The sequence below is a fragment of the Eleutherodactylus coqui genome, chromosome 6 (genome assembly GCF_035609145.1).
Source record: "Eleutherodactylus coqui strain aEleCoq1 chromosome 6, aEleCoq1.hap1, whole genome shotgun sequence".
NCBI classification, from domain to species: Eukaryota; Metazoa; Chordata; class Amphibia; order Anura; family Eleutherodactylidae; genus Eleutherodactylus; species Eleutherodactylus coqui.
The window spans coordinates 149,723,529-149,743,522 of NC_089842.1; the positions used below are offsets into that span (position 1 = coordinate 149,723,529).

General features: G+C 41.6%; 1 protein-coding gene across 1 annotated transcript in view; it reads left to right on the top strand.

The window, feature by feature from the left end:
• Positions 1-394: 394 nt before the first annotated feature.
• Positions 395-19,994, top strand: part of BEGAIN (brain enriched guanylate kinase associated) — a 181,624-nt gene continuing 162,024 nt past the window's right edge. The window contains exons 1-2 of the mRNA XM_066572405.1: positions 395-910; positions 10,765-10,793. Coding sequence (XP_066428502.1) covers positions 395-910; positions 10,765-10,793 — 545 coding nt within the window. The remainder of the gene's footprint in view (positions 911-10,764; positions 10,794-19,994) is intronic.

Here is a 19,994-nt window from a genome sequence, read left to right on the forward strand (position 1 = left end):
GTGGAGATTAATGGTTGAAGGATGCCTGGGTATGTGCTGTAAATTTTACAGACTATTATAAATTACAAAAGCAGTTAATCTTCTGTTTTCAAACCCTCCCATCATCTCAAGATTTAACTAAAAAACCTCTAACTTTAAGAATTGTCTCAAGAAACACCAAGATTGGACTTCAAATCTCTTTTTGGATGAAGATTGAGAATCTAGTTTTGTGCTGTTGAGTTTATCCAATATATAAACTATCACGACCTGATTTTCAATTGAAAATTCATTTAACTAAATTTTTGAATCTGAAGTTCCAAAAAGTTCATATTTCCCTAGAAAATAAATGTAACCTTATCATTGAGCACATCTAGCTTGAAGACTTCTCTTAACTCTACTGAAGCCAGTTTCAAAGATGTTTTTGAAAAGGGGAAAGCTTAAGTTCCGGCTGAGTTCTTCTTCCTCAGATGTAAGTCAACAAGATGCAGTGAATTTTAGGGCTGAAGAGAACAGCACTAAACTTCAATTTTCTAAATTTCTTGATGAAGTTACAGCCAGTGTCCTTAATCCAATCTGTCAGAACAAGGCAGACTTGAGGACTGGAGGAAAGACTAGTGGAAAAGCTGAAGAAACTCTTAAGTATAGTGCAAAAAGCCTCGACGACGTACACAGGATAAAAAATGGTACAAGGTGGAAAGAGGATGCCACTTGTAGTGGCTACCATGAGGGAGATAGAGGAGATAGAAGGATGGACTACTCCCGCCAAGCATTGTCCATGTCTCACACCAAAAATGTTTTCAACAATGACCCTACATTTCTCCATGGCAGCTTAAATTCAAAGAGTGGAAGCCTCTGCATGTTGGATGGCGCATATGATAATGTTGACCTCCCTGTGTATAGTCATACTTTTATTACTGAAGGACCAGATATGGTGAGTTCATATCTAATTGTTTTATTTTCTCTGTAAGAGATGAATGAATAATATTGAGAATCTATGCTTAATTTAATATTGACCTACTTACTACGATATATTTTTAGAGCAGTTTAGTATCTATGGCACTTGTTACTACAACACAAAATTGAATATATATTATTCTTTAGTTATTCCTAGGATTTGTTTTATGTTCCCTGTCCTTTTTTGACTTCTTAGCTAGTAATCTAAGCCATCAACCTAGTATCTCCCCCCCCCCCCCCCCCCCCCCCCACACACACACACACACCAGAGCAAAGAATATGGTACTTTCTGTTTGCTTTGGACGATGCCCTTTTTTAGACAGATCTCCTGACTTTAAACTGATTAGAGCATGTCCTGTTGCTGGGTACTCCATCATCAGCTGCCATCTGCAGGGGAGCATCCAGTTCCAGCCATGGGTTAGATGGCTACCTGTACTGATTTTTTTTGCCTCAGTCTATAAGAATGGCTGATGTAGCTCCACAAGATACTGCAGCACAAAGAAAGGTAATCATCTAGCCAAGAGGACCTAATGGCAGAGGTTGCCCCCAAGCCTATATATGCCTGATGACCAGCGTCCTATGCAACCTCCTGGGTCGCATGTAGCTACGTCTGGCCAAAACAACCTTACAACAAGTGCTCAGTTTTCGTACAATGCCTCCACAGGAAAATGAACTCCCTTCCCATTGAAATTAGGCTGTCCATGTAATTAGTGGGGAGACCGATTCTCAGTGTCCGATGTGTGTATATATAAGTGCTGGTGCCAACGTGATGATACCAATACTTCCCTCTAAGCCTTGTGGGAATGTCACTGCAAGCATGACAGTGCCAGATCACTGGGATACCTTATTCATAGGCTTTTAATGGGCTATCATGTTTATTAGTATGGTTAATAGTATTATCATATAATGATACTATAATGATAATTATTGCTAAAGGAATACTCCATACAAGACTGATAGTGTTATTCCTAGTGCAGGACCTCAGGTGTGGGGTATGAGTCTCTCTGGCGTTCTCTCTGTCATTCACCTCCATGTTCCTTTGAAACGAGGCACACAAGACATCGTGGCATAAAACCCAAACAAGGAGGAATTTTTCAAGTAGAATTATTATCCCTCAAGTCTTTTCCTAGTAACCATATTGATAGCAAATCTCCAAAATGTCTTTCCTAATAAGTGACAATTATTTTAATTTAAACTATTTTTATTTTCCTCCTATTTTTGGGCCTATGTCGCATTTTGCCTTACTACCCCAATAAGGACCAAGCGCCGTAAATACACGGTGCTAGGTCCAGGCCTTTAAGCCTGCACCATTGTAAATATAGGGTGTGAGTTTAAAACTCCTGCAATCTAGCATTGGCACATTGGGTGCCCAGCTGTCAGAGACAGCCAGGGACCCCAAGGAGAAGACAGCAGTGGCTTATAACTGCTTCTGTCTGCTCATTTCCAGCCTACATAGGTTCAATGAGAAGCGTCAGTGCCTATTCGACCCTATGATCACGTGATTGTAGGCGTCCCCGGAAATGGCAAAGCTGCTTGGTCATCATAGGAGGCTGTCTTCCCCTGTAACTGGAGCTCCAATGGTTGTTCCAGTTACAAAGGAAAACTGCAAAATTAAAAAAAGACATTGTGAACATCCCTATGTGACACCAAGGTCGACATATACTGCATGTTAAAAAAAAAGATTAATGTTTCTAAAAATGTAATGTTTAGAAAAAAAAGAAACTATACCATAAAATATAAAAAAAAGGATAAACAACCGCCCATGCCAACTTAAATCGCTGTCAATACCGCCCTATTATCCGAGACTAAACAAATTATATATCAAAATGTCCAAAATAAAATGTGGAATCCCTTGATGTACTTTATTTGAGCATGCGCCTGTGTGACTGAGCCCTCACTGCAGGAGGAAGACGGCCGTACCTCAAGACGGACGTCTCTCTGCAGCGCTGAAGAAAGAACACATGACTGGCAATGAAGCCGGTCACATGTTCTTTCTCCCGGCGCTGCAGAGAGACGTCCGTCTTCAGGTACAGCCGTCTCCTTCCTGCAGTAACACGGGTGCATCGGCGACTGAGCCCTTAATGTGCTAATTTAAAAAGTAAACTCTAAATTAAAAAAAAATCTTGTTACTTTTTTGTACACACTACTCCTAATAAAGCTGAAATTTGTTTTCGGGAAAAAAGGTATTAGAAACAGTCATATATATGCCATGAAAAAAAAATGGTGCAAAGATAATTTTGGTAGCCCAAGAAAAAAGTAGGGCCATAAAACCACCATTTGCATAAAATCACTTAATGGAACGTTCACACATAGCGGAACGTCTGCACCAAATGCCATATCAGAACCGCATGCTTTTTAATTGAAGGGATTAAGTCTGCTGTGGATCTGCAACAAAATCCACACCAATGTTGCAGATTTTGACATGGTTTCTCCTACAGATTTTGGTAAGGATTTCCCCCCCAGTGGAAAATCTGCACCATTTCTGTTCCGTGTGAATTTATTCTAAAAGTGACCATTTAGGACGAAACCACACTGGTCTTTAAGGGGTCAATAATGCTTTTTTATATTGTGTAATGCACAGCTGTGTATTGGGCAGATGCCAGCTCCAGCTAATTTGCTGTTCTCTATACTTTCCCCTCATGCTCAGGAGGCAGCTTTTATTTTCTAACAATTGCAAACAATTATTAACACATACCAGGATTTATAGAAAGATGCAGACATAGGGGGCTTCTATTAACTTCCTGCTCCACGTTTTATAATTCTAATGTATAAAAAGAGACTTAAAGGGTTGTGTGTGATTAGAAAAATATGTCTGCATTCTTCTAGGGACTGAGCCACAAGACCAGGCATACAGACAAAAGAAAATTCTAATTCTAGGATATTCCCTATATATGCCGCCTTACGGCTCACTCACGCGGGCATATGTGTCCACGTATTACGCGCATAAAATACACAGTACACAGCAAATACAGATGTTTATTTGCTGCATATGTTAGATCCACATAGGTAAGATGCCATATGTTGGTGTGTATTACGCACATAATATGCACCAAAATAGGAAAAGCTGTGATTGTCCCAATAGAAATCAGTGGGCTTTCAGTACCGTGTATTTTGCACGTAAACAATTTTGCCATAATACGCAGGTAACATATGCCTCTGTGAGTAAGCCCTTAGTTGATTTCCAAAACTTTTCCATCATTGTGTACAGTTTTGGGCACTGGTACTTAAGAAGGAAATATCAGTGTCTTATTTTTTGGGGGAGTCTTATAATACTCAACTAGAGCTAGCATTCCGGTCCTCGCGTTGGTCTTTGTTGCTGTTGCAGGCTGCCACGTCCTCCTTCAAGCCGACAGAGCAGTTCTTCCTGGAAGCGGGGCTTAAATACCCTGCCTCTAGGAAACTAATGCTCTGATTGGTTAATCAAGCGTTGGTGCTCAATTAACCAATCACAGCCATTCCATGATATAATTGAATGGCTGTGATTGGTTAATCCAACGCCGGCTTTCATTGGCTGACACAACGCTGGTGATAAATTTGGCACCCGGGCAGCCACGAATGTGTGACAATGTTGTGGAGCCATTTTTGTGACACCCTTGTGTGTGTGGCCGAGCATTATCCTGCTGGAAGACGCCATGAGAGGAACACATGTGGCTGCAGGATGTCCTGAAAATATTGCTGAGCTGTCATTGTCCCTCGTACCACTACTAGCAGTGATGGACTGTTATATGTGATGGCCAACCAGACCACCACACCAGCAGTGGGGGCAGCAAAGGCAGGATTGAGGTGCTCACCCCTAGCTCTCCAGATGGGAAATCGTGAGTGGCCAAGCAAACCTGGATTCATTTCTGAAGACAACCTGGTTTCACTCCATAGCAGTCCAGTTCCGTCGTTCATGACACCATTACAAATAGAGGTGATGTTGGGTTGGTGTCAAAGCAGGGTGAACTCTCTTCTCTGGGTGAAATCTCTTCTCTGTGTCGTAGAGGCGTCTAGTGGTCAACAAGCTCTATGCAAGCGGAAGAAGAGGTCACTACACACAAGGAGCCTCTAAGAGCCTTTTATAAGCCAAGGGGGCAACCCTTTTAGGGCCTTAGGTGGCAAGACCGTTGATCTAATCACACCACAACTCTAATCATTTGCACATCTGTCTGAGATGTAACTGCATGCCCAGTTTTGCAGCACAATGACAACGTTTAGGTGCTTGATTTTTTTTTGACAAAGAGTATATATTTAGCAGTTTTATGTACGGTGTTTTTCCTATATTGTACTGACCAGGGTGAAATCTCATCTTATGTTCCAGTTACTTTAAAAGCTCCATTCATTAAATACTATCAGACTACATTGCAATGTCTGATACAAGCTCATTTAACCCCTTCAGTGGCAGGTTTATTACCTCTATGTCATGTCTCACAGGCCATGTTTTTTAAATGAGTCAACAATGCAATTTAATCTGGCAAGTATTTGAAAGTACTGTACTACTTTGACAGTTGGTATTATGGCGGGGAAATCTCCGGGGCTTGCTGCGCGGAGTATGCAGTAAAACCACTGAGATTTCAGATGACAGCTCAGTGCTCTGCACATTTCAGCACTAGAGTTGTCCACAGGAATCTTCTGGGGTTTGACTGCATGGTCAGTCCAGCAAGCCCCGGAGATTTTCCAGGCATGCCACTAAAAGGATTAAGGGATTGTCTAGCTCTGAAGATTAATGACCACCAGCAGGGCCCCACCACTCTGGACACTTACCGATCAGCTGTTCATTGAGATGCTGTGTCAATGTATACAACTGGAAGCACACAGCTCCGTACACTGTGCAGTGGCCCAGCATGGTGTTGCAAGCACAGCTCCACTCCAGGCCACTGCAATGTGTCTACTTCTGGCTCTAGCTGATCACTGTCAATCAGGTATTGATGACCTATCCAGAGGATAGGTCATTAATCTTCAGAGCTAAACAATTCCATTAAGTGTGCATTCACATGTTGCTGATTTGCTGCAGATTTTAGTGCAGATCTGCAGCAGATTTCACCCCTTCAATTTAAATTCAATTGAAAGGGTGAAATCCGCTGCTAATTTGCACCAAAATCTGCAGCAAATCAGCTATGTATGAACATACCCTTAGGCATTAGCTATACATACTTTGTACCAGTAGAGGGCAAAAGAGAGATGTGAGGAAAATTGTGAATGCAGCTCTGAAGGTGAAGCTGGCCATGGATCAGGATCTGGTTAACTGAATCATTTTGAGCTGATACAATATACAATTTGCTATGTTGTTATATTATGCACCATGCTGCATGCAACTTCATTTCTTGTAGTATTTTAGGATGTATAGTATATGCAAGCACAGAACTAGTGCAAGTGTAACACAATCATTCCCCAACAGATTCAATTTACTGTGGTGACCAAGATGTAAAAGTAAGGCCACCTTCACACAGGCGAAACTGCGTCACTGTGAGAAAATCTCAGCGATATCGCATCACTAGTCCGTTTGATATCGCTGCATCTTCTTGCGGCAATACCATGATTTTGTAGCGCTACAAAGTCGTCTTTGTAGCACCACGTGCGAGGATTTTTGGGAATGGGGCTTGAAATATAAGCCCTACCGTGAAAATAAGCCCTAAGGGCTCCTGCATACTTGCAATCGCGATATCACTGTGTTTTTTAACGCAAATGTCTATAAGAACTTTCTAATGTTAAAAATGCATTGCACAAAAATCCCAAATTTATACTTTGTGATTTTTGTGGGATGTGTTTTTAACATTAGAAAGTCCTATTGACATTCGCATTAAAAAATGAAGCGATATCACGATCACCATTGTTTAAAGTATACTTCACCTAGAAGCGCTGTCTGGGGCCCTGCTGCAGCTTCTCCCCGGTCCCCGGCACTGGCCGTCTTCATCTCTTCTGACCAGGGATTAAAAAATCTCTGCATCCTGGAAGCGCTGTCTGTGATTGGCTGACGCTTAGCCAATCAGAGCCAGTGCTGTGATTGGTTCATCGAGCGCTGGCTGTGATTGGCTAAGCATCAGCCAATCACAGGCAGTGCTTCCAGGAGGCAGGGATTTTTTAATCGCCGACAAGAAGATGATAAAGGAGAATAGTGCCGGGGACCCTAGCAACTAGGGCTTAGATTAGGGCTTAGACAGTAGGATTTCCGATGTGAAGCAACAGAGAGGAAGGCTCTGTAGGGAAAACATGGGCTACAAAACCTCATGAGTTGCGTGCATATCGCTGGACCGGCGAGGTTTTTGTGTTGGGATGTCGCATGATACAAAACATCACATGTGTGAAGGAAGCCACAGGAAAGCATGGGTTTCACATACCACATGCTTTACAATTTGTAGCATTGTAGCAATGTGACAAAATTGTGCAACTTTGTCGCCCGTATGAAGGAGGCTTAAGGGTCATGAATTGTCAGGATGCCTAGAGCTATATTGCTGATGTACCAAGCTAGTGAAAGCTGTGACCACTCCAGATGCATGACTTGACTCACACAGAAAACTCATTGAGTCTATACATGAGCCCTAAGGGAGCAATGTGTAAGAAGTTTGAAAATACTGAATTAAAATATTAAGAATTCACAGACTAAGAGCAGTCCACTAGTAATACTATCTCATTTTTGGTTTAACTAAAGCTGGTTGATCACTATGGGCACTGATGAGACTAGTTCAGACTGTGTAAGAAAACACCCTATTGGCAAATGGTAACATCCAGTTGTCAATTTTAGTCACACATTTCCAGGAAGAATAGCAGAGGTACAGCACAGAGTTTATGAGGAATGCAAATATATACTGAAATAGACATTTCAGGAGAGTTGACAGATCTTCTATACTACATCACACAGAAGGACCAACAGCTCCTACACCACATATGAGAGCTGACATATCCTCTATACTTCACCACACAGGACAGCTAATACCAGGGGTGCCAAACTCATTTTCACCGAGGGCCAAATCAGCCTTATGGTTGCTTTCAAAGGGCTGATTGTAATTGTAAGACTGTTTAGTAAGAACTTGTTCACATGAGCACTTTTGAGTAGCATATTATGTGCGCACTCACACCGCAGTAGGCCATTGAATGAATGGGCTGGTCTATTCACCACATTTTTGCGAACAATTTCAATGGCCCTGTCTACATTCTTTTTTGTGAGCGTAAAAATGCAGTGTATTTGCACACAAAGAAACATGTCGGAGCACCCAAAAAATGTGAATGTAAGCAATTTTTGCTTGCACAAATACATAGCATATTTGCATGACCAAAATGCATTTACGCCGTGTGAATGACCCCATAGTAGCCACAGTACTAACAATGACCCCCTATATTGGCCCCACTAATAATAAGTGACTCCCATAGTAGTTCCAGTAGTAATAACGACCTCCACCACACAGGAGAGCTGACAGATCCTCCATATTACACCACACAGGAGAGCTAACAGATCATTTATACTACCTCACACTGAAGAACTGAGGGATCCCCTATACTGTGTCACACATGAGGGCTGAGGGATCCTCTATACTACACTACAGAGGAGAGCTGACAGATTCTCTGTACCACACCACACAGGGGAGCTGACAAATTCTCTACACTACACCACACAGGAGAGCTGATAGATCCTCTATGCTACACTACATAGGAAAGCTGACAGATCCTCTATGCTATGCCACACAGGAGAGCTGACAGATCCTCTATACTACACTACATAGGAAAGCTGACAGATCCTCTATACTACACTACATAGGAAAGCTGAAAGATCCTCTATACTACACTACATAGGAAAGCTGACAGATCCTCTATACTACACTACATAGGAAAGCTGACAGATCCTCTATGCTACGCCACACAGGAGAGCTGACAGATCCTCTATACTACACTACATAGGAAAGCTGACAGATCCTCTATACTACACTACATAGGAAAGCTGACAGATCCTCTATACTACACTACATAGGAAAGCTGACAGATCCTCTATGCTACGCCACACAGGAGAGCTGACAGATCCTCTATACTATACTACACTACATAGGAAAGCTGACAGATCCTCTATTCTATACCACATAGGAGGGATGACAGATCCTCTATGCTATACCACATAAGAGAGCTGACAGATCCTCTATTCTATACCACATAAGAGAGCTGACAGATCCTCTATTCTATACCACATAGGAGAGCTGACAGATCCTTTATACTACACCACACATGAGAGCTGGGCGATCCTCTATACTACACAACATAGGAAAGCTCACAGATCTTCTATACTATACCACAAAGGATAGCTGACGGATCTCCTATACTATACCACATAGGAGAGCTGACAGATCCTCTATACCAGGGGTCCCCAATTCCAGTCCTCAGGGACCACCAACAGGTCATGTTTTCAGGATATCCTATAGTAAGAACTCCTGTGGCAATGTCTGAGGCACCGACAATAATTACATCACCTGTGCAATACTGAGGAAATCCTGAAAACATGACCTGTTGGCGGTCCTTGAGGACTGGAGTTGGGGAACACTGCTCTATACTACACCACACAGGACAGCGGATGACTCCTCTGTACTACACCAGTCAGAAGAGCTGACGGATCCCCTATACTACACCACACAGGATAGCTGACAACTCTTTCTATGCTACATCAGTCAGAAGAGCTGACAGCTCCATTATGAAGGCGCACTCTGGTTTGTTGCCAGTTTTTAAACTATATTACAGGAATGCAATATGAGCAGTTCCATTAAAGTGACCCCCTGGTTTCAGGACAAAATTCTTTCCTGGGACTGCAGGGGATGGGTTATATCACATGCACTTGTTCTTCTCTGCCACCCATCCGATCTTCCAATTCCAGTCCTATTTTCGTTCATTCAAGTTGGCCACTGTAATTTTCTATCCAGCTAGTGCACAGTGTGCACTGCTCTCTGATTGGGCAGTTCTGATCACATGATCAGCACTGGCCTATCAGAGAGCAGGTATAGCGCATTGGTAGTGTAACACTAACAATACACTATGGGGATGTGGTAGTCTGAAGATTGTGTTGGCCATCTTAGACATCTGAAAATGGCACCCGAAATCGGCAAATTAGAGGGATGGCAGAGAAGGACAAATTTTGTCCCAAAACTGAAGGGTTGATTTAAAAATAATATTATCGAAAGCAATTCCAATAATAGGGCAGGTAATCTAATTCCTCTTAAACTTCACATACAGCGATCTGTATTCTGTGATTGACATTCTCCCAGTGGTTGTCACTCTGTGCTGACAGCTGCTGACATCCATGGTGCCAAATGAAAGTAAGCGACTGTAAATTTGCTCTCCCACTGCTGCCTAATGTTATTGACACTGCTTAGATTAGGTTAAAAGATGACTAATATATCAATTCCCTAACCTATTATGCAGAATGCAGCTTTACAGATAATATGAGAAAATCCAGAAAGCAGGAATATTACCCTCCAGCTGGTCTTATATGTCCATAGAAAATACCTTCAACTTTTTTTTCCCTGAGCAATCCAGCAAGCAGCAAACCTGTTACTTGCTTTCTCTCCTTCTCCCTCTCTCTCCCTCTCGCTCTGTGTGTGTGTTTTTTTATTCAGTCTTTGCTCTACTACTGAGTCATTGTGCTGCTTTTGGCTCGTGGGTCTTACATGGTTTTTCTGCACAGTGCAGATTTTGCTCCTGAGTTAATTGTTTAATGTTATTTTCTGCTAATGCAGATGTGATTCCCTTCACTGTTGCTCTCCATACACTTGCTTAAAGAAAGAGAAAAAATAGCATTACGGCTTGGGCTATGCAGAAATCTGAAGACTAAAGGCTCTGACTATCATTCATATGAGACTCCTGTTTCATTTCTTCTAGGCCTCTGCTGCAGAGATGGAGAAAATCAGGTAAGTGACCCTTTATTTTCCTATTGACTCCTGCAGTTCCCCTGCAGCTGTCATTTCTAAGAATTATCATTTGCAATTGGAGGGGGGGATTTATGAATCGATTTGGCTTATGCAGTAAGACATAGACTGTCAATACAATGGACTTAATAATATCTGATCTGTGTGTTTATATATATATATATATATATATATATATATATATATATACACATATTGAATGCATATCTGCAGAAGCCCCTGTCGCTTCCATGAGGGTCTGTCATAGAACAATTCCATCTATTAGAATGAGATTTCCAGACCCCCATAAGGAGGCTGCCCTGCAGTGTGCTTCTGTCTATGCTATCCGCTTGCTGGCATGTGTTGTGTGTTTTATGTAGATTCTTGTAAAGCAACAATGTAAATGTATCTGTGTGTACAGCCGTCTCATTGTATCATAGCAGTTGCCTTATGTTTTGACTCTAGATCTGATGCTCTACAAGCATAGAAGGCTCCCGGAGCATTGCTGTATAATAATCACCCTGTGCTCTACCAACCAGGGACTCTGAGCCTAATTATCAAATCCATAGACCCTTCTCTGTGTATAAACATTAAATAAATTGCCTTCAGACGTCTCATTTGGTAGCGGTGATGCCCTGTTCACAGTGATTCATGACTCAAAGTTTGAAGAATTTCATCACATACTGTAAGTTCTTTGAACAAACAAAAAGCTGGGAAGTTTTAGGTTTTGCAGCTAAGTGGTGAATTCATACTGTTTGCGGGATAAATAGTGTTTTCTTGTACAAAAGGTTGGTAAGCAGTATTTTTTCTGTAAGATGGTTAGTCTCTTGGGAGTAAGGTTGATAGGTGGTGGATTCATATTGGTAGTTATCAGTGTGTTGGGCTTTATATGCATGCCTCTTCAGATCTATTTTATTATGCCTGAGGAAGGACCCTGAGAGGTTGGAAAGCTTGCAATAACATCATGTATTTTTGTTAGCCATTAAAAGGTATCATATCTACAAGATTACTTGGTTTCTCTTGCTGGGAACAATCACATCTTGGGTTTTGTGTTTATACGTGGTGGAGTCATGAGGAAATTCAATGCGGTGAGTTTATATCTGAAATGTTTAGTGTGTTGGGCGGGATGGTGGAGAGATGGTAGGATCATATATAGGGGGTGGTCAGTGTGATGGGCAAAGGGTTGATGAGCAGTGAGTTTATAAGCTTTATGCTTAGTGTCTTTGTTAGACACTGGGTTTGTAATGCGATAGGGGATGGTCATAGTGTTGCCAGGTGGTGGGTTCATATCTGTAATGTGTTGAGCATACAGTTAAATGGAAAGTTCATATGTGGGTTGGCTACTGTGTGGTTGGGCAGAGGGTAGATAACTGGTGGAATCATATGTGGGACTGTGAATGTGTTAGTGGCATAGGGTTGATAGGGTAGGTTCATATGAAGAGTGTTGGGTGCAGTGTTGATAGTGGCGGTTTAATGGCGATGATTGGTAAGTGGTGAGTCTCTATGTGAAAAGGTTAGTATGTTGTAAAGCTAGTGTTCTGGACACAGGGATGATAGCTGGTGGGTTCATGTATTGGAAAGTAGGATAGTCAGTGTTGTGACACAGTTAGTAAGTTCTGAGTTCTTGTACTGGGTGGCCATGATGCTGTCGTGCATAGGGTTGGTAAGTGGTGGATTCATATTACAGGAGATGGTCCGTGTGATGTTGGGCAGAGGCTTAATAGGTGTTAGGTCATATATGACCTATTGAATAACCATAGCATTTACAAAGCAATCAAATCATGTACATGTTCTGTAGGGCTGAATAAGCTCTGGGCCCAGGAAATAATAGACAAGGGAGAACTGCTAGACACATGGAAGATTAATCAGACTAGGAGCTTTTTATATTTGGCTTTTCTTAATTGAGTCCTGGGTCCGAACCCCTATATGAAGTTTTTACTATAAGTTCTGCTTTTGTTCACATACTGTAGTCTATTATATGAGGAGATTCCAGGTCACGATCTTCTTGATTGATATAGGCAACTATACAACTTTCTTTTTTCTGCATTTCTTTTTATACACAGTCTCATAATTAGTGATCTGCAGGTTTTGCCAAACTACAACTCACTGAAGCTGGGGCTGGGCATCCGGGCATGCTTGGGGTTGTAGTTTTGCAACAGCTGGATGAGATCACAGTGCCAGAGTTTTTGGACAGGTGCACATTCTCTGATATTCTGAATAGATAAAAAAGTACATTTATTTTATATTTCTGTAGTCAATCTGTTTTTTGTACAGAACCTTTGCTGGCTTAAAGAGAAACTCTACTTTTAAACAATGTATAACATCTAATGGTCAAAATCTGCACAAGACGATGAGTAACCTTATAAACATTTGCTTCATTGATCTTGTACTGAATGTGAGTCACCGGAAGTTTTTTTTTTTCTCCATTCATGTCTAAAACAAATTCAGAATTTTGCTGGATTCCTGTTAAACAGAGAGAAGTATATTGTGGGAACTCAGATGTCCATTAGATACAGGTAGATTCAGCAGTTCAGTCATAATAGAATTAAACAATTGTCTGTTTCCAAGGGCAACCACCAGGATTTTGGAAGCAGTTCTGAATGTAGAGAAAGGGATGTACGGAAATCTGTTAAAATTACTCATGTTTTGACATTTTCCTTTATGTGGTTTCAAACAGAAGAATCAATTGCAATTTTGTGCATTAGTTGAAGGTTAATAGGATTGATACGATGTGGGATGGTCAGTGTGGTGTTGGGCATAGGGTTGGTAAAAGGTATCGGTTCTTCCTCTTTAGAATCATAGGTACTGGTTGTGTCCAGCAAGGAGAATATATTTGGAAATTCCATAAATGACTTAGTATAATGCTTTTTAGACTCATCACTCTTACAATATGTCATAGTGCTCAGCTGTAAATGTATATGCTTTAAAGATAATGACCAGCCTTGGTCACATTGTTTTTTATCTAAATAACTTCAAATTTCCGTCTTGATTCATTTCTTAGTATCTCTTTATAGTGGTTAACGCTCCATTATTTTTAGCTCCAAATCCCCTGTATAGACACAGTTAAAGGGATTGTCCGCTTACCATGCAACATGCTTCTATAGCACCCACTGTGCAAGAATAAGAAAAATAGCAGTACTTACCCGTCTTTTGCTGCCATGATCCAGTACTGCCGCCCTGCTGTGGTCCTGGTGTTTGTTGTGGTAGAAAATGTCACTGGAAGTCAGATGACCAATGCAGCCAATCAGAGGCCGCAGCGTCACTGTTCCAAACTCTTAGAATCGTGGTGCACAGAATGTGAGCACTAATGGCCTGGAGAACAGGCGATGACACTGCAGCCTCTGATTGGTTGCAGTGGTTACCTGACTTCTGATGATATCATCTGCCACAACCAACATCTGGACCTCAGTTGGACTGCAACGCTGGATTGCGGCAGCGCAAGATGAGTAAGTACTGCTCCTTTTCTTACTTTAGCACAGTGGGTGCTAGAGGGGGCATGCTGTGTGATAACCGGACAACCCCTTTGTATAATACCATTCTGACTGCCTGCAGCCACCACTAGAGAGGGGAGTTTACTGCATATAGTTTTTATACATTGAACTCTATAATAACACAGTACGCAGTGAGCTCCCTCCAGTGGTGGCAGCGAGGAGCCATAATTGTATCATTTTGTGATTTGGAACATCATTAAAACAGAGCTCAACCACTAAGGAAGTAAATTAAAAAAGTATTTGCATAGAATATTGGATTTAAAAAAATGATATGATGATAAATGCTGGACCTTTTCGCACATATTTTAGGACCTGTATTTGGCTCTTGAGCCATATGCCTGCAGGTTTTAGTCTATGGTAAATCTGCAGCCTCGCTGTGCTACAGCCTTGCCTTACTTTTGAATGAAGCTGCAATAATGGCGTCATCTATTATTTATGCAGCCTGATTCACATGCCCCTGGCTGCATCTGTTTTCCTGCATTAAGTGAACACTTTAACACCCCATTGGACTCGCCTGTCAGACCTGTGCACTGTAAATCAGGCCTGATGCCTCCAAAACAAGACACAATTATTTTGTGTGGGGAAAAATACCCCTAAGATACAATAAGGATAAAATAGAGAGAATGTAATTCCGGCAACAGGTCATAAAAAGATGTTTCTAATGAACAATCCTGGTGCAGAAGAAGGCTCCTTCCTGAGTAATGAGCTGCACGTAAGCCAGTGTGCACCATTGCTATGGAAATAGCTGTAACTAAGCAGTGAAGAGCATTTGTTTATGCTGGGGAGATACAGCTCTGCAGATCACTTCTACAATGTCAGACAGTAAAACACCATCACTGGTCCACTGTGCTAACACTTCAAATGATGCGTCCCTATAGCCATCTACTGTCAGATATCACACTGACTCTATCTATCTATCTATCTATCTATTGTAAATTGGCATAGATTTGGTGATGAATGGATACATATATAGGAAAATAGGAGATAGATAGATGGGAGATAGAAATTTAAATAAGAGAAGGATGTATAGGTAAATGGATGGAGCAAAATCCAATATATCCTTTAGGATTAGCCTTTGATTCGGCATGAAGAATTCTGCTCTGGATTCCACCTACTTTCTGGTGACATACATAGTGGAATAGGAAACAGCAAGGCACCAAACGCAAGGAAAGTTGCAGATAAAATGAAGTTCTTTGTTACATTGTCACATAATAGATGTTCGATCACAGTATAAATGATATTTCAGCTATTAAGTGGCATTTCTCAAGCCAAAACTTGAGAACGGCCACTAAGATTTTTTGAACATCACCTGTAATGTTATTAGGCATGATATGTGCAGCTTTACTGAAGTCCAGTACCTTGATGTTTCCTATTAGATTCTTTGGTCAGGAGGGGTGTCGTGTCACCTTAAGGAGAGCACCCAAAAAGTGTGTTGAGACACCTAGGGGGTGAGGGGGTCGGATGATGGTATAGTCTCTCACCAAGGAGAGCACCCAAAAAAGGGTCTGGGGACACCTAAAGGATGAGTGAGGAGACATTTATGCAAATAACGAAGATGAAAAAATACCTCTGCAGTGCCACCTATTGAATGGCAGCATTCCTTCTATGTGTCCCAACACCCCTTTTGGGTGCTCTCCTAGAGGATAGATTACACCATCCCCCAACCCACTCAGCCCCTAGGTATCTCCACACACTTTTTGGGTGTTCTCCTTAAGAAGACACAACACCCCTCATGACCCACGTCAGAGGCGTCTCACCAGCTAAGTCAGAAATCTACTGCACACTGATGAGTGGTAAACACCCTGAAACAGCTGTCTGTGTTTGGTATTCTGGCTTGGTTTCCTATTCCCAATCATTGTTTAGACTTGTTTAAAAGTTACATTGATTTGAAGGAATGCTGCCATCCAATAGGTGGCGCTGCAGAGGTATTTTTCAATTGGACTCGGATAGATAGATAGATAGATAGATAGATAGATAGATAGATAGATAGATAGATAGATAGATAGATAAGTCAAGTCATGGTGGTTAGTGACATTCTCCTCTATATTCTTATTTATCTGGTAATACGTTGTATATCACTTTTTTGTACCTGCTAATTTTTTATATATTTAGCTGTTAGTTGCTAATAGTCTGTGGTGTGTCGACGCTCAATGCGACGCTCAATGCTGCCATGTGATGTATTCAATGCATTACAGAATACATTGTCTTTTCAATTATTAAATCTCAATGTCTTTACTATAGTAGAGCTAGGCTTCACTAGTTCCACTGAGGTCCTTCCAGGGCATTTCTCATAGGAAGCTCCTGCATAGCTTGTGTTATACAGGAATTTACTGGTCTGAAAACGGGCCGCTGCATGGAGCATGCATAATGTGAAACTTGGAATGTCATCAGCAGTCTGCTGGGCACAGCCATTGAGGATGACTAAGAGTGTGGTGCAACCCAGGCTGTCATGTCCTTCCAGCCGTGCTTTGTAATACTGGAATAGATGAATGGAGAGGAATGAACTAATGCATCAATTCAATCCCAGATTTACCCTTACTTTAAAGTGGTTCAAATAAACAATTATTGACTTGACTCTTCCTCAAACTTAGGGTGTAGTTTATGCAAATGTACATTAAAATTAGTATTTTCAGCAATTTTGGGATGGGGTTTAAATTGTCTCAAAAGTTGGGAATCAGTTGTTGGTGAGTATGCACCAGTGTGTGTCCCTCTTGAGGTTCTCTGGGGGCAAGGGGGTGGTGGAGCCATTAGACTCTTCACGCATTACAACCCAGCCAAACCTAGGCAATGAGCTCCAGGGAATGCTTGTGCTGCAGACTAAGCTAATGCCTGGAACACAGACTTAGGTCTCTCTAAGCTTTGACAAGTGGTCACTATAGGGATGCTTCTCCTTTATCTGGTCAACTCTGGTAAAGCTCTGTTCACATCCGCGTAGGAGGCTACATTTGGAGCCCCTGCCACACAATTCCAGTTAAAATAGTGCAGCATATTGCTAGAAAGCATGACAGAAGCTGGAAGGACTCCAATATAGTCAATGGAGATCAGTTATAGGACAGATTCAGCATTCAGTTTTTTTGCCCATGATGGAACAGGAAAATAGAAAGTCTAGTGCAAGTGGGAAAAGAGCCTTATTCCATACCTGATAATGCTCTGAGGGGATGATTTGCTTCCACCTTTTTGTTCACATCACGTTGGCTTATAATTCAAGTGTGGTCGCTAAAAGCTCATTGATCTTTACAGTATCAATAAATAAATCTTGTTATTTGTATAGTGCCAACTTATTCTGCAGCACTTTCAGGTAATTTTATTTATTACCCCCCACCAAGCTGGGTATTCATTTTATCGACCTCTGAAGGATGGAAGGCTGAGTCAACCTTGAGCCAGCTACCTGAACCATGTGGGGATTGAACCTGCAACCTTCATATTTAGAGATTCAGGGGCATAGCTCACTTGGGGGAAATAGTGCATGAGGGCTGTGTTATAAAGGGTCAGTACTACTTTTATAGACTAGACAGACCTCTGTGATGAACACCATAGTGATTGATGTTTGGGGGAAGAGAGGCTGGAATTTGCCTGAAAAGAATACATTGATAATATAATATTGACTTCATACCTTCTATGCAAATACAAATGTACTTGTACAGGTCAAATCCAGAGGGGACCTAATGCATCAGTTTCATGTTTGGAAGACTCCATTATATATTCATAGGCAAATCCAACATGATTGTTTTTTAAATAATTCATAGCAGAAATCTAAGTTGGACCCTGATTTATCCCACAGATGTGCCAAAGATGCCCTGCAAATCCACCCAAGGATTAGCCACATTGCAAAGTATAGCTTGAGTGGGAGCTGCTGTTAGAGAGCGACGCTACCTTCTAGCTTGGGGAGGGGGTCCTGAGCAAAAGCGTCTATGTGCTCTGATAGGACATACTGACAGGGGATGGCATTATGAGATGATCCTTGTAAGACAATAGTTCTTCCATATACATTATATAGGTTTCAGTCTATACTACCCTCCTACTATGGGTATAGTCGATTGCAGTAGGATGGAAATAATAAGCTCAGGGCAGTAGCAATTGAGCAAATGACAGTTGCACCAGAAGCCCTGGTGCCCGAGACACCAGTAAGACACTAGTGTTATATCTGGCTCTTGGTGGGTGGAGATCCTGGTATGGATTAATTAGAGCCCATGAGCTTCAAGTTACACCTTTTAGCATAATTATGATCACCATTGTTTGGTCAGTGGGTAGTACTAGACTTCCAACTGTCAGGGCATGCTGGAAGTTGTAGTTTTCCAACTGGTGGAGAGGCACAAGTGGCAGACCTTTCAGGTAGAGAAATATTGCATGACTTTGAGGAACATCAATGCTATGTATATGGCTATGGCTTGTGATAGCTTTCTTTTTTTTCAGACTAATGAAAACCTGACCACATGGAAAGTTCCTTGTAAGCGAGTTCTGCCATCCCAAAGCTCAATGAGCTACTTGCTTTCTCAAGAGGAAGTAAATTGTTTTGCCGCTTGCCTTACCATAGGGGAATCAACAAAACAATGACTAATTTGGTGGACGGAAAACTGGGGGGTGGAGGCTGCTCATGGCTGTTCTATGTAGAGACTCCTTTACTGTGAGAACACACAGACCACAGCTGATCTTCATCTCTATATTGTCTTATAAATAGATTTTTAGGACTGAATATTTTCCCCCTTGTCTGGGGTGTTTGAGGCCTCACCGTACACAGCAGTTGGCAACGCTTCAAAATTTCTGTAGGCAAATCACAAGAGCAAATCTAATTTGGATACATGCATCGCATTAAATAATAAAACAGGGCAGGAATACAGCTGCTATATCATGTGTTTGAAGGCTAAATCTTTCTTTTTTGGGTCATTTACCTTAAAAATTATCTGTGACTCCGTGAAGAATATGGTCAGATTCTAAAAAATGTATATTGAACTGCATGTTAGATAAAAAAAATGTACAGAGAGGTGTGTAATATTGGGGCAGAAGGACAATTTTCCCCCAAAGGTTCAGTGTGTTGTGTGGTACAGGCCAGTTGCTATTATGTATAGCGCAGACACCGTTCTGTTGCACCAAATAGTAACTTTAATAGTTTTTTAGGACACAATTGTATATCACACAGCCTCCCATAGGAGTTTAGCTAACAAGATCCAATGACTCTCCCGGTCCAGTCCAGAACTTACCTCCGCATAGAAGCTGATCAGATTGGTCTGACAGGAGCGACCCCTTATTAACCCATGCTGATATGGAGTTATACAGCTAATTTCCTTGAGGTACTCCAAAATAGCATCTCTTAGAAAACCTTCAAACATTTTACTCACATTAGAAGTATGACTTACCAGTCTGTAGTTTCCAGCTTCACTTTTTGACTCCTTTTTGAATATCGGCCCCACTTTGGCTATGCACCAATCCAGTGGAACAGACCCTGCGACTATGGAGTACTTAAGAACTTAAAGGGGTTGTCTCGCGAAAGCAAGTGGGGTTATACACTTCTGTATGGCCATATTAATGCACTTTGTAATATACATCGTGCATTAAATATGAGCCATACAGAAGTTATTCACTTACCTGCTCCGTTGCTAGTGTCCCCGTCGCCATGGATCCGTCTAATTCTGATGTCTTCTTGCTTTTTTAGATGCGCTTGCGCTGTGCGGTCTTCTGCCTGGTGAATGGGGCCGCTCGTGCCGGAGAGCTGGTC